The sequence below is a fragment of the Pituophis catenifer genome, unplaced genomic scaffold, assembly GCF_029215685.1.
Source record: "Pituophis catenifer annectens isolate HBS135680 unplaced genomic scaffold, rPitCat1.0.hap2 SCAF_2, whole genome shotgun sequence".
Taxonomy (NCBI): domain Eukaryota; kingdom Metazoa; phylum Chordata; class Lepidosauria; order Squamata; family Colubridae; genus Pituophis; species Pituophis catenifer.
Genome location: NW_027256882.1, coordinates 159,753,949 through 159,769,234, shown reverse-complemented (window position 1 = coordinate 159,769,234; position 15,286 = coordinate 159,753,949). Strand labels below are relative to the sequence as shown.

The following is a 15,286-nucleotide window of genomic DNA, read 5'->3' as shown; positions in this document are numbered from 1 at the left end:
GCTGGCCATACTCACCCTGGCCACGCCCACCCCAGCCCCCCAAGGTCAAACACAACCCTGATGCGGCCCTCAATGAAATTGAGTTTGATACCCCTTGTGTAGACTAAGAGGGAGGCGGAAATAATTTCCTTGCAATGTTCACAAGCTATCTAAAATACATGCTGTAAACAGTACTGGCTTTGTTTGCCATAACGGTGGGCAGCAGATCTTCCTGCTGGGAAATCATTTCATCACTTCAGCTACTTCTCTTTCTTTCTTTCTTTCTTTCTTTCTTTCTTTCTTTCTTTCTTTCCTTTTTTTCTTTCTTTCCTTTTTCTTCCTTCCTTCCTTCCTTCCTTCCTTCCTTCCTTCCTTCCTTCCTGAACTACAAATCCCAGCAGCCTTGGCCAATGATAAGAAAAGCTGGGTATTGTTGTTTAGCAATTTCTCGAAGGCCAAATGTTCTAGGATGTATTCCAATCTGCTATTTCAGAGCAAAGCTGATAAGCTTATTTGACAATGAAAATACAATTTTTCTTTGCAGCTGCCAACCGCAGTTTGAAGTATTTTGACAAGAAGAGGCACGAGGAAGGAGAAATCTCCCCATCCTGGCAAGCAATGATAGGTGATTTTAATGTATCGCCTGTGAAACTGTGTGTATCACCTGAATGGGGAAACATTCATTCGCCAATGCCTGTCCTCATTCTTAATCCCACTGTTGTTATCTTATACATTATTTTCTAAACAGGTGAGATTTTCCAGAGTAGGGAAAAAGATTACTTTGTATAAAATAACAGTGCTTGCATCACAATTAAATGAATCAGAATTCAAAGGCATTTTATCCATTCCTTTACGTTCCAAAGCCCTACGAATAATATCAAAACCCCCAACAGGTAATGATTTTGTTCTCCATGTGACAAGGATAAGATGCAGGACAGTGAAGGAAAAAAAAAATCAAAAGATACCATAGAAAATGAGTTTTATTCTCTTTGTGGGTCTCAATATGTTCAACCTTTCAGCCCTTTTCTGGGATAAATTTGTTCTTCTGGAGAACCACAAAATAAGTGAAGAAACTCCACATCCCATTCCAAGAGCTAAAAAAGGGCATTACCTCATGTATTTGACACTCTTAAATATGTTATTTTGGAGAATGAAACTAATAGTCTACAGCACATTTGGATAGTTTCCTCTTTTGTGTTTTTTTTTATATCACTGAACTAAGGCGGTTTTCTTATTTCTAAACTGTGAGGCAATTTACACTAATTTTCTTAAACAGCTGCTCTATGAGAGCTTGTATGGAATAAAAGGTATGCAGGCTTTATAGAAGATAAACAAGGCAAATCTCTCTTTAACTCCTTAGTTTTGTTGGGTGGGGCTCTCATATAAGGGATTAATGATATGTCAAGTTGCATTTGTGTATCTTGCAGCACTCTTAAAAAAAACCCACCCAAATGCCTGCCAAGAAAACACTGGAAGGGTGCATTTGATTTCTACAAAGCTTTGTCAACTGCATCCTTTAAAAAAAATGAGACCACATTCCAGAGTACCAAAGCTATCTGTAACAGGGCTCTCCAACCTTGGCAACTTTAAGATTTGTGGACTTCAACTCCCAGAATTCCTCAGCCAGCATGTCTGGCTGAAGTATTTTTGGAGTTGAAGTCTACAAGTCTTGATTGGAGACCCTTGATCTATAACATCAAAAAGTATCTTAAATGTGAGAACCTCTAAGTTCCATAACACTGTGGGATTTTAGTAAAGATTCTCCTTCTGCCTAAGTATCCTGTCCATATTCAGCTGCTCCACAGGGCACTGGGAATTCCCAACTCCACTAGAGAAATTGACTGCATTACAGTATTTCCTTCGTTCATTGAACAAGAGGTTCCCTCCTGTTTATATTAAAACTACTGTAGTAGGGTAGTTACCTGTGGTGCCGCTTGTACTGTGACAGGAGTTAAAGTTGGTGTTGGTTGGCTTGTCACTTGGCTAAATGGCACAATTCCTGGGATAGGCACAGGTGTTATTTCAGGCAATGCCTTGACTTCACCTTAAAAAAGAGAAAACATGTTACTCTGTTAACCTCTTCAACTATCATCCTGGATATTGTATATCAAACCAAGTTACTTTCATTGAATGAAGAGGACATCCTGAACATGGATCAATAGACTGCATGCATCTCAAATTGGCATGCAATTGCGCGGCCCTGCTGCGAACTGGTAGTAAAGGTAAGTAGAACCCACTCCTGATAGAAATTAACCAAGGAGAGAAGCAATCTAGAATTAAGGAGAAAATTCCAAACAGTGAGAACAATTAACCAGAGGAACGACTTGCCTTCGGAAGTTGTGGGTGCCTCGTCACTGGAGGATTTTAAGAAGAGATTGGATAGCCATTTATCAAAAATAGTATTATACCGCGTTTCCCCGAAAATAAGGCCCTGTCTTATATTTTTTTGAACCCTGAAATAAGCGCTTGGCCTTATTGCCATGCGCTCAAAAGCCCGATTGGGCTTATTATCAGGGGATGTCTTATTTTGGGGGAAACAGGGTATTGGTAATAGTATAGTATAGTATAGTATAGTATAGTATAGTATAGTATAGTATAGTATAGTATAGTATAGTATAGTATAGTATAGTATAGTATGAAGAGCATGGGGTTGGATGACCTCCAAGGTTCCCCCCAATTCTGTTACTGTCACTGTATTGTCTGCTGGCAAGTAGTATCTGGATCAGAGATCCATAGAATGCTTATGTAGGAAAGCACGAGCATGATTTAGGCAAAGCTGGCCTTTGGTTGCTGTTATGGCATGCTGGCCAAAATGTTTCAAAATTACTACTATTAATAAAGAATGCTATTATGACTAAGGCTGATCATTTAGTCTAGCCTACAGGTGTCAAACTCGCTGCATCACGTTGTCGTCACGTGATGTATTGTGACACTTTTTCCCTTCAGGGAGCTGGTGTGGGTGTGGCTGCCAGTCTGACACCCCTGGTCTAGCTTTTCTTTCTCTAATTACATGTATTATGCAACCATTTTGATTTATCTACCCTAATGATGCTGAGGAAGCTACTGAAGTCCTAATTATTTTCCCAGGCATTAGGGCAGAATTATAGTTGAACCCCTGCTGGATATTTTTTTTAAAATTGCTGCTTTATGTTTATTTTCAATGTCACTTTGGGGCTGTTCATGATTCCTTCTTGGGTTTTGTATTTTTTTTTTTTTTTTAATAGTATGTTGGTCAGAGATGTTGGGAATTTGGCAGTCTCTAAACTGTATGCATGTGTATTTGTATGTATCAATAAATGGATACATAAATTTTGTTGTTTAGCCGGTTTTGAAGGAATATTATGAATGAAAGTTTACTGTGCATTTGTTGATTTAGAGAACGCATATAGCTAAGTGGGTAGGCTTGAAATATATTTTATATAAACATGAAGTTAATAGAGGGTTAACGAGTAAAATAATAGAAATAAAATCTTAAGTACGGTAGGTTTAGAGAGAAGGCTTAATAAAAAATTTGACAGTTTCATGGAAAAGTTTGGAAATTATAATGGTATAGCTGTGAACTAGATTTATTTGGATTTTATTTTCTAATCTCATACCTTTAATTTCTTTTTCTTCTTCTTTTTTTCTTTTCACAACCCTGTAATCCTTTTTATTGGGGTGGAGTTGGGGTGACTGAACGGAGCTGAGTGTTTACTGGCCAGATGCCCTTCCTAATGTCTCTGTGGAGTTTGCAGCAGATATTTTCTCTTTGTGCCCTGATAGAAAAGCATCTGTTGCTGCCTAGAATTGAACTCTCAACCGCCTGAGTGTGAGGCAGCTGTCTTCATCTCTAGGCCACCACACCACACTACCTTTTTTTCTTATTATTACTAGATTTTTTGTGCTTTTTATAGCATTGCATGCTCCAAAAAGGAACAGTATGATGGGTACACATGTGCAAGAGTATATATAATTAGCAAGGGTGATGTGAAACGATCCTTCGAGAAGGAAATTCTTACTACAAGAACTACTTGAACAAGAAAAGTGACAGACAGAAAAAGGACTATGTGACCAATAGAAGAGAATATCTTGTTTTCTGTAGGTATCATGATTTACTGATCATTTGCAAGCAAGCAACCAAGTTTAGAGAGCACAAAAACCAACTCTGACTTACAGATATTCTCTTCAATTGGAACCACATATGGGCATCAAACATTTCAGAAAGCATGTATAACAGAGGCACTGATGATGTTACCTAATTGGGTAATGAAATGTCTGTAAGCAAGCAACCAGGCTCCTAGAGTGTCAAGGACTCCACAAATAAAATTACATCAACCATTCCTTCCTTACTCTCTATTTCCTATCTTGATTTTCCTCTGGAAAAAGTTTTACCTGTTAAAAAGGATTTTTAACGCTCACATTTCTCACAGTTATTTGTGATCATGATTTTTTCCCATTGCAAACCGGATAGGTTCTGAACTAGATGGGTTGCTTAAAATAAATCTGATGATGTTTCTCCTTCAGAGAGTGTTAAATGGTTTTTAAGAACATGCAATATTTACACACAAAAATGGAACAGAGAATTTCCAAGGGGACTCTTCTTAAGGCCAGCAGCAGATTAAGGAACATAACACTTGTCAGAGCCACAGATCCCAACACTACATGCAAGCCCAATACCCAGGAAGTTGACATCTCACCATCCATCTCATATCCATCTGACTTCAAAAGTAGAAACCAGAATTCAGCCCAGTAACTGAACACTTTGAATAGAATATTTGTAGTCAAGAAATCATGTCATGAGATAAACACACCATCCTCCCAGGGGTGAAATCCAGCCAATTCTATCCAGCTCGGGTGAACCGGTAGCGATGGCTGTGGGAGGCTCCGCCCACCCGCGCAGACGTCATGACGGCGCTTTTTTGCGATGATTTTAAGCCTCTGCGCATGCACATTTGCAAACCGGTAGGGAAGGTAATTTAATTTCACCCCTGCATCCTCCACTACCATTTTCTAATCCAAGTAACTTCTTGTTGCCAAAAATGTCACTCGACTGATCCTGCCTCACTGCCAACCAGCTGTCTTCTTCATTTGCCCACCTGTCATTTCTTCAACCTCTCTGCTCTGTTGTTGCTTGGTCCACTGCCTATAAATTGTTATTTGAGGTTTGAAATTTGGACCATCCAATACTGCAGCTATCTGGCTCAATCCATTATTATTTTCTCCATGCTTAATATGTGGAAAGGCCCAGAAATGGGATACCTGACAACAGGCTTTAGGTACACCATTCTCTATTCATCTTATCTGTATTTTTTTCCTGCCTCTCATGATGAATCTCCAGATTGTTCCAGTCATATAATTTAAGGTTGGGGAAGAAGATATCTTGATGTCTCACATTTATAGCCCTTCTGCATTTTCTCATTATTTCTGTCTTATTGCAAAAGAAGAGCTGCAGAATGTTTGCTGATGGCTAGCTCCAGAGCCCTCTATATGGAAGCATCCCTTGGCTATTGGAGAAGAATAAAATGGGGAATTTCAGTAGGTGGAAGCAGGACCTAAGGAGACCTCCATGGTTCAGTTTATGTGTTTTTGAGGTCTACAGATTCTCCCTATTCCAACATATCATTTTAGCAACCAAAGAGAAGGAGGGTGTTTTTTTTCTGAATACAGATACCTATAAATGACCTTTGTTAAACTTTGTGAGAGCCTCATACAGTCTTGTTCTATGTTTCTTATGAAATTGTCCCATATGGCTTCTATCTTTACTTTTCTGATTTTCTGATTGGGTAACAAGGTGGGGATGGAGAAGACCAAATAAATGGAAACATATGAAGTGCCACTTACCGCTTGATTCCCTGCATGCCTTCTCTGGGTTTTGTTGTACCCTTTCCTGTCCTGTTTTACTTGATTCTGGAGGGCAGTTTGCAGAATCCTCTCCTCCAGCTGCTGCATCTGTTGCTTTCAGCGTTTTCCCTTCATTTTTTATTGAGACTGGAGCATCTACTCCCACTTCTAGTACCCTAATTGTCTCATGTCCTGACATCACAATCACCTGAGAAAAGATAGCAAAGCATATGGGGACATAAGGGCTCCAAATCATCAACACAATAGGCAAAGGGAAGTAACTAGGGAGATATGCATTGGATTCTTAAACAGGGAAGCCAGGAGCAGCCTGACTATGCAGACCAAAACTCCCCCAAAGAAGTTTTGGAAAACTTTCTGCCTGAAAACCAGGCTGCAGATCTTGGTTGACAGTGCTGTCAGACTGGATATAAGGTGGATAAATGAGGGGTTATTATTAACACCCCTCCGTCTATTATTTTCTTTTTCTGTATTACTTTTTCCTTCCCGGTTTTAAATATTTTTTAAAATAATTTTTATATAACAGTTTTAGATAATGACTGTTTTATGTATCTACTGTATTATTGGACTGTTGTACACTGTCCACAGCCACACACCATGAGATGGTGGCTATGTAAATTTGAGAAAGAAAGAAAGAAAAAAAGAAAGAAAGAAAGAAAGAAAGAAGGAAGGAAGGAAGGAAGGAAGGAAGGAAGGAAGGAGAGAGAGAGAGAGAGAGAGAGAGAGAGAGAGAGAGAGAGAGACAGAGACAGAGACAGAGACAGAGACACAGACAGAGACACAGACAGACAGACAGACAGACATACCTGTTCATTAACAGTCAGGGAAGCTTCCTGTGAGGGCACAGTTTCAGTCTCCATAATTCAGTGCTGAAAAATGGGTGCTACCACTGATGGGTCGCATACTGAAAAGCAACAGAATAGTATATTTGTATGTCAGACTCTCCTTTAGCTCATCTTATTCTCCATGTTTATGAATTTATCTAGCCTTGTCAAAGCATTTTTAAAATCCTTTTATCTGGCTCCTTCATCACCCTCTGATTCTGCTCATCATTTCTGTTTATTTATTTATTTATTTATTTTATCATATTTGTATACCGCCCTACTCCCGGAGGACTCAGGGCGGTGAACAGCCAAGATAAAAATACAAATAACATACAAAAGTTAAAAGCTATTAAAAATAGATTAAATAATTTGGGCTCAAAAAACAAATTTAAGACATCCAATTTATATAAAACATTTAAAACCCAATTTAAAAGGGAGAGTTAGGCCAGACCAGCCTGTTGGAATAAAAACGTTTTTAGGGTGCGGCGGAAGATGCGTAAGTCTTGGATCCTCCATATCTCCGGGGGGAGCTCGTTCCAGATGGCAGGTGCCCCCACAGAGAAGGCTCTCCCCCTGGGGGCCGCCAGTCGACATTGTTTGGCCGATGGCACCCTGAGGAGCCCCTCTCTATGGGAGCGAACTGGTCGGTGAGAGGCTACTGATGGCAGAAGGCGGTCTCGTAAGTACCCTGGTCCTGAGCCATGGAGCGCTCTAAAGGTGGTAACCAAAACCTTGAAGCGCACCCGGAAGACCACGGGGAGCCAGTGCAGCTCGCGCAGGAGGGGGGTCACATGGGAGCGCTACGTCGCTCCCATCACCACCCGGGCGGCCGCATTCTGGACCAGTTGGAGCCTCCGGGTGCTCCTCAAGGGGAGCCCCATGTAGAGAGCATTGCAGTAGTCCAGGAGTGAGGTGACAAGGGCATGAGTGACCGTGCGTAACGAGTCCCGATCCAGAAAGGGACGCAACTGGCAAATCAGGTGAACCTGATAAAAAGTCCTCCTGGCCACGGCCGCCATATGCTCTTCTAAAGACAGCTGTGAGTCCAGGAGGACGCCCAAGTTGCGAACCCCATCCGTGGGGGCCAACGACTCACCCCCAATAGTCAGTGATGGCGCTAACTGACTATATCGGGACGTCGGAAATCACAGCCACTCGGTCTTGGATGGGTTGAGCCCGAGTCTGTTCCTCCCCATCCAGATCTGTACGGCCTCCAGGCACCGGGACATCATTGGGGTGGTCTGGGGTGGAGATGTACAGCTGGGTGTCATCAGCGTTCTGATCCTGGCATCCTGATGTAGTTCTTCTTGACATGCTCATCCCACAAGGTTGTGTTATCTGCTTGTATCTTAGCCCACTTGGTAGACCAAATTAACTCCACAGGAAGACAAAAACTGTACTGCATTGCAATAGGCAATAATAACATAAAACTCTGATTGTGCTTCCCTACCCTTCATTCTTACATGCCAGTAAATCAGGGAAGTGTTTATCTGAGCCACTTCCTAATATTATCTTGCTTCTTGCTTTTTGTAAGGTGTTTGATAGCTTTCAACCAAAGCTAAATATAGGCAATATGAAATAGTTGTGTATTTATTGAAGAATGATATGGCAAGCTCCTGACTTCTGCTTATATATGATACAGAAAGTGACTGTTCACCCCGCCCCTTTTCCCAAGTAGCACTTGAGATCCCATTGGTCCAAGATCTACGAATTGAATATGTAATTCTAATAAGACATTGAAGAGAAGTATGCCAACTGTTGGTTACTATAAGCCCAAGAGCTCACCCTGTAGAGTGCTGCTATGCTATGACTCAGCAATATATTCAAAGAAGGATAGTGGCAATCATGAGAGACTATGAACTATAGAGTCCTATAAAGACAGAAAGAATGATCTGGGCATATTCAATTTTGTGAAAGAGATTTAAAATAGCACCAGTGAAATCCCTCAGCGAATGTCACACCCCAAAAAATTGATCAAGGCTGTTTTTTTGTCACTCCAGAGTGCAGAATGTGAATTAATAAATTTAAATGCTGGAAAGTAAACAATAAAACTAGGGCTTTCGTTCATGTCAGAAAAAGTGTTTTTGTGCATATAGGAGCATGAATGAAGCTCTGACTGCAACTCATCAAAGCAGCCAAATCTGTTTCCAGGATCATATAAAGGCAATGTAAGCTTCTCTTTAAGAGCCACTGTATCAGTGATGGCTAACCTTTTTGCCATCATGTGCCAGGAGCGGGGGAGGAGGGGGGGTCACGCGCACGCATGCCCACACCCATAATTCTATGTGCCCTGCGCATGCGTACATGACCCCCCTGCTTCCTCCCTGCTCCTGGCATTTGATGGCACGGTGGGCCCGGTAGGCCCATTTTTTGCTCTTCCCCAGGCTCCAGAGCCTTTCTAGGAGCTTGGGGAGGGCAAAAACGGCCTTCCCCACCCCCCCCCCGGAGGCCCTCCAGAGGCCGGAAACATCCTGTTTCCCTACTTCCAGTGAGCCCAGAAGGCCCGAACGCTCGCGTGCCCACCGATATGGCTACACGTGCCACCTGTGGCACATGTGCCATAGGTTCGCCATTACAGCACTATATGATCCTGAGTTGCAGGCAGGCATTTGTTAACGCTCTTGCACATTCTAAAGGACATCTCCAGAGAGGTTGTGTATTTCCCAACCTGGACAACTTTGAGATGTGTGGACTTCATCTCCCAGAATTCTTAGCAATGGCCATGTTGGCTAGGGAATTCTAGTTGAAGTCCACACGTTACAAAATTGTCCAGGTTTGCAATGTAGCTACACTGCAAAAATTCAGGACAACTCTACCTGACAAAAGATTTTGATGCCAGCTCTTAATTGTCAAGATATGCCTTGTTTCATCTTTCAAATTTTCCCTGGCACTGTGACAATTGTAGATTGCCAAATAATTATTTGCATTTCAGCTGCTAACTTTAATTAACCTGGGTAAGCTTGGTTCGTGTTTAGAAGGAAGCAGTTAAGGTGAAAGATTATTTGTGTGCATCATGGTTAGAGGTGGATAGAGCTTGAATCCCATTAAGTGGTGGGATTCAAATAATTTAACAACCGGTTCTCTGCCCTAATGACTGGCTGGGTAGGTGTGGCCGGGTGCGCATGTGACTGGGTGGGCATGGCCAACTTGATGTCACTCATCACACCCAGCCCTGCCTCCCGGCCACTTGCCTCAAAGGCCTCAACGAGGTACAATTCCCCTCTCTATTTATTTACTACTACTGAACATACAAACCGGCCTGAAAAACGGCTTGAAAACAGCCCAAAAAATGGGCAAGGGCAGGGCCAGCCAGTGGTAGGATTAGCCAGTTCGCCAAACTGGGCAAAATTTTAACAACCGGTTCGCACAAACCAATCCAAATTGGCTGAATCCCACCTCTGCCCGTTCTATTGAAAATAGAGGGGAAGAGTTTAAAGAGATTCTTCTTCTTAGCAAATTTTTATTTTATTTAAAAAAAAGGTTAAAATACAAAACTCCAAGAAATTTAAATTTAAATTTTAAAAAACAAAGAAAAGATACAACGCATACAAGGCATTAAAAAAAAAGAGAAAAAAACCCAACATATATACACATATAATTCCCCCTGGTTGAATACTCATTAATACATTGCTACAATATTAGTTCCCACCTCTTGTGAAACAGCCCCCCCCATTTTTAAAAAACAAATAAATCTATATGCAAACTATTGACCTGTCATCTACATTAAAGACAAAATAGTTAACAGGGAGAACAATAAGAATGAAAAGGACAAGATTAGAGTTTCAAAACTTTCTGTTAACAAAATGTTACTGTAATCAACTCATAGAAAATTTACCATGGCATATCCCAAATCTTCCCAAAAGTGAAAAGTACCATAATTCATCCTGGATCAAATATCCACATTTGTTTTTTGATACTTTTTCTTATCAATTGTTGTCTAATTAAATATAATACATTCAATCTCTACAACAAAGTCCAGATAAAAGTGGCTTGCAATTAAGAGTAATAAATCCATTCCCTAATCGCTCCTGTCCTCTTAAGAAAAACCAATTTGCCACTTCTCCATGTCAGGCTTCTGCTATGGTAAATAAATACAGATTTAAAGTTCAGAGAGATGTATGGAATCAATTTAATTCCGTGTCTGTACAGTTGATATCTCTTTGATCTACACTACAGCTTTCAAATCAAATTCCTCCAAAGCTAAATGCCTCCGGATATTTTCCATGATCATTATCATGTCATCAAACTTTTTAAAAAAGTTTTCAATTAAAAGCTGCATGTTGCCAAAAGATCTTTTCTCAGATTTCAGCCACTGCTTATCTGTACTCTGAAATATTGTTGTTCGATGAAGCTCAACCAGAGAATAAGCAGCCTGAAGCAGAAGGAAACAGGAAAGGTATTTTCTGGATATTTCAATTGGAGATTAAAATAAAAATTAAAAAGAAATAAACTCCAAGTATTTTTCAAATTAAAAAGATGCAAAAAACCATGTGGTGAGAGTCCAATGTAAATCCAATGAAAGCACTTCACTGTCCACAAACATGTCCTGTTTCCATACAGAAAATGAAAGTTATAAATCAAAGAAAAGAAGAAAGCAACTGAAGTCCAGCAGGGGGTTGAAATAAATCAGCATTCAGCCAGCTGGTCTACTTTTAAAGATAAAAAGCAAAGTAAAAATTCAAAAAGCCCATGTATGCTTATAAAAACCTGAAATGCCAATAGGAAGATAAATGCTCACAACTTTCTGACTGCTACCAAAGGTACTTGATGTCAGACCTGGAAGCCATCTTTTACCTTTAAGCCTTCAGGCCTACCACAAATTCTACTGTGGGAAAATGGGAGGGGGGATTGTATGGAGTGAAGATGATATGTAGTCAAAATAACATTCTTTCCAGAAAGTCAAGACCGCTTTGCCCTGCAGTTGTGCTGAGAAGACTGGAGAGGTATCTTCTGTTCTGGAGGGTACCTGATTGATTTGGGTGATGGACAAGGACTTTAACTTTCTTTTGGGTGAGGAAAACCTGGAAGCTCTCAGATTCGGGTTTTCCCAAATGTGCCAATATGACATCTCTAATAAAAATTAGCTTTGAGGTAATTCAAGCCTCGGAGTTTGATTTCGTTGGGGGTGTTACTTGGAACCCTGACACTTGAATCTTCAAGACTCCCCTTCTCAAATGGGTCCACGGCTGTCTAAAAGTCATCTCGGATCATTCCTAAGTGCTCCCATTCAAATCCAGGGAGCAGCACTATCAGAGAGCCAGTTTAGGCAGCAAAATCGGCAGATTGTCAGCAAGAGAGAAATATCCCCTTACTGTTCAGCAACCATCTTGGGGAGGAGAGTTTAAAGAGATTTTTCTTGTGTCTTAGCTCAGGAAATAAGACAGGGACACAAAAGTCCTTTGCACCATATAGGGCCAAGTTTGGGCCTACAAATTATCTAGAAATGAAATGAAACAGTTTGAAAGCGCTTTGTAGGTCACATAACTCAAGCGCTTCATAATACAGGTAATCCAGAATGGGAGCATCCATAAGAGATGCATATTGGCCATCTACTTAAGACCTCTACAGAAGATAAACTTGATCCCTTGTGCAGCCATTGTAGAGTTAAATTAATTCAGGTTAAGTTATGTGAATACATCCTGTAAGGACAATCTCTTCCCCCCACCCCCCTCTCCCTCTCCAACTTGACTCCTGGCAACTGCCTGGACTAGTCCCTGCAGTTTTCTTGGCAAGGTTTTTCAGAAATGGCCTGCCACTGTCTGCTTTTTAGGGCAGAGAGAGACTAGCCCAAGGTCACCCAGATGGCTTCATGTCTAAGGCAGAACTATTCTCCCTGTTTCTAACTTTTAATCAAACTGGCTATTTTACGGTTGGCTTGCTAACCTTGAATTAGCCTTGGATCATCTATCACACCTTTAATCAGTTTATTAGCTAAATTACCACTAGGAACTTAGCCAATGCTTTGCTAAAATCAAAATACATTACATCCACAATATTACCATAATGCATTATATAATAACTTGATTGAAAACACATTTGGCAGGAATTATTCTAGCCAGAAGTGCATTGTTTTCTATTAATTCTATGAAATCTTGTTACTATAATCTGTTTTGGTAAGTTCCCATACTGTATTGGAGTCACTTTAACTGATTTATAGTTTTATCTTTCTTTTTCTGTTAGATACTTTACTGCTCTTCTGAGTCCTTTCTTCCCAGTTCTATGGCATCTTACCCATTCCTCAGAACATTTCAGAAATAATAACTGATTTTCTGAGAACACATTAGCAAGTTGCTTTAATAATTGTCTGATGCAGAAGTCTTGAATTCCTGATAAACACCTTATCATTTTTGAACCATAGCCCTGATCATAAACCAGCCATGGCACTTATTAATCAATATAATTTTCCTTTTGTCTTAAGAAGAACCATGTTTACCTTTTCCATTTTATTCTTTAACATTTACAACATCCTCATTGAGTGGATGACCTATGAATTCAATTCCTTTCTTCAAATACTCAAAATATTTTTTGGGGGTTATGGTTCATGTTCCCCAGTCCTGCCTTGTTTTTAACTTTCTTTCCTTCTGTCTCTGTAGATGTGAACCAATTGTCCATACTCGCCTTCCTGTTTCTTAAACATGTTCTTTTAACAATTCTGATGTCCACAAAGCATTTTTGTGTAATTTTTCCTTGTACTGCAGTTGCTTATTAGTGACCATGCTTGGATAAGTTGCTTTTCAGGAAGCCTAATCTATTTTAAGGCTTTTTTCCTCTGAATATATCCAGCTACTGAACTCTATCTAGCCTTTTTTCCTGATTTATTCAAGCCAATTTCCTGATATCCAAAGTACGTATTTAATTACGCTTATTTCTACTATCTAAAAACAAGTAAGCCAAAGCCACTGCTTCTTAACTTTAGCAATTTTATAATATATGGACTTTAATTCTCAGAATTCCCCAGCTGGCATGCCGGCTGGGAAATTATGGAAGTTGAAGTCAGCATATCTTAAAGTTGTCGAGGTTGAATAACATTGATATAAACTGATCTTCAAATCCTTCTGCAGTATTTTAAACTCTTCAAGTTACTGTGTGGAAGACAACTCAATATCTCCTTTCTCATCATCTACCTTTCTTCCAAAGGCTCTCTATATTGGATTATTTTTATTCATGTCAGGCTCTGTATCTGTTTACTTGTTTTGGACCGAGAGCTCCATTGCAAATGTTTTCATAACCTCACATAGTCCCTGTACTGCCTTGTGGAAAGGTAATTGTCTTTATAAAAGACTTGATTCATTTTTTATAAGGGATATATCTATAATGCACTTATCTAGTTTGTCTGGATGGCATTCAACTTCTTGATGCATGGAGTTGAATTTTTTTTTTATACAGTTACACGGCAGGTCAAAAATTCCAATCTCCGAGCTTCACAGTTCTCGAGAAAATTTGAAGCTGTGATGCTAACGTAGGTTTATGAGAGCACAGCTACCATCCCAAAAGACTTCCAGCTTCGGTTTCTCCCATTTTCCAAAACCCCCGAGACTTGTGTTGTGTTAGGTCATTCTTCAGACAGTGATTGATTTGTGGTCATTTCCCAAGTTAATTTAATGTTAGTATTATTTTTTCTGTTCAACTAAGATGCTATTTTCATTGCTTCCCAAGCACATCTACTTCCATCTACTTATGCTATACGTGCAGAAAATCTGCCACTGTCTGCAGTTTGAAATCTTATAATGCAGAAACGAAAACATCCTACTGTCTTTAAAAAAAAAACCTGGGATATAGCCGAGAGCTTTATGTATAACTTGAATCTATTAAAACCACAGAGCCCCTCCAGATTCACTTAGGCCAACCTACAATCCCCCAAGGCAAACTATCTATCTATATATATATAAAAAATCACATGCCAGCTCTGTAGCTCATCTTTGCTGTCCCTTTTCCTATGTTCCATTTCTGAAACATCTTGCTCTTATCTGCCTTTGATATCTCTTTGGTGTCATCTTCCTTAAGTGGATTTCAGATGAAGAGGAAGAATGGGAAAAGATTAATGCACAGAGATAATTATCCTGTAAGCTCTGCTTTACAAGAAAGGAGAATTCAAACCATTAGTTAATTTAGAACAATGTCCTTATTTTAATTCGATTTACTACACAGATACTGGTAGGCAGACCTACACACTTACACCTACATATAATTTTACCAATTTGGGCCACCTCACCTATGAAAAATTATCATGCATGCAATCATTTATTTGTCCTCCAAAGTCAAAGAAACTAAAATTACAAAACAAAAAAGAGTAATAATATCAAATAAATGCCTGATGGTTTCAAAGGTGTGGAAGCTGCAGCATTGTGGGTGCTGTGCCTGCAAGAGATTTCTTTGATACACAAGGTCAATGAATCAGGATCATCAGTTATGTGGCCGCATAGATGATTTATTCAAGCCTATACACAAGAAGATGAGTTTACTCAGAAACTGAATGAAGAACTTGCCCACTTAGAATATTCAAATAGGAATAAGTTTTAGAAGAGCAGGCAAAGCTTGAAAGTGTGTGGAGTTAAATGTGTCATCAGCTTAGAGTTGTTGCATTCCCAAAAGTGCTCCAAATCCAACTCTTCCTGCATTCCATTGACCCTTATCTGGCACCAATT

The 15,286-nt window shown here is 39.9% G+C and overlaps 1 protein-coding gene across 2 annotated transcripts in view; it reads right to left on the bottom strand.

The window, feature by feature from the left end:
* The window catches only part of POU6F1 (POU class 6 homeobox 1), a 47,750-nt gene that overhangs the window by 18,407 nt on the left and 14,057 nt on the right, over window positions 1-15,286 (bottom strand). For both annotated transcript variants that reach the window (XM_070937901.1, XM_070937900.1), the window contains exons 2-4: window positions 6,624-6,721; window positions 5,800-6,007; window positions 1,902-2,023 (exon numbers count right to left, since the gene is read on the bottom strand). In XM_070937901.1, coding sequence (XP_070794002.1) covers window positions 1,902-2,023; window positions 5,800-6,007; window positions 6,624-6,677 — 384 coding nt within the window. In that variant the 5' untranslated portion in view covers window positions 6,678-6,721. The remainder of the gene's footprint in view (window positions 1-1,901; window positions 2,024-5,799; window positions 6,008-6,623; window positions 6,722-15,286) is intronic.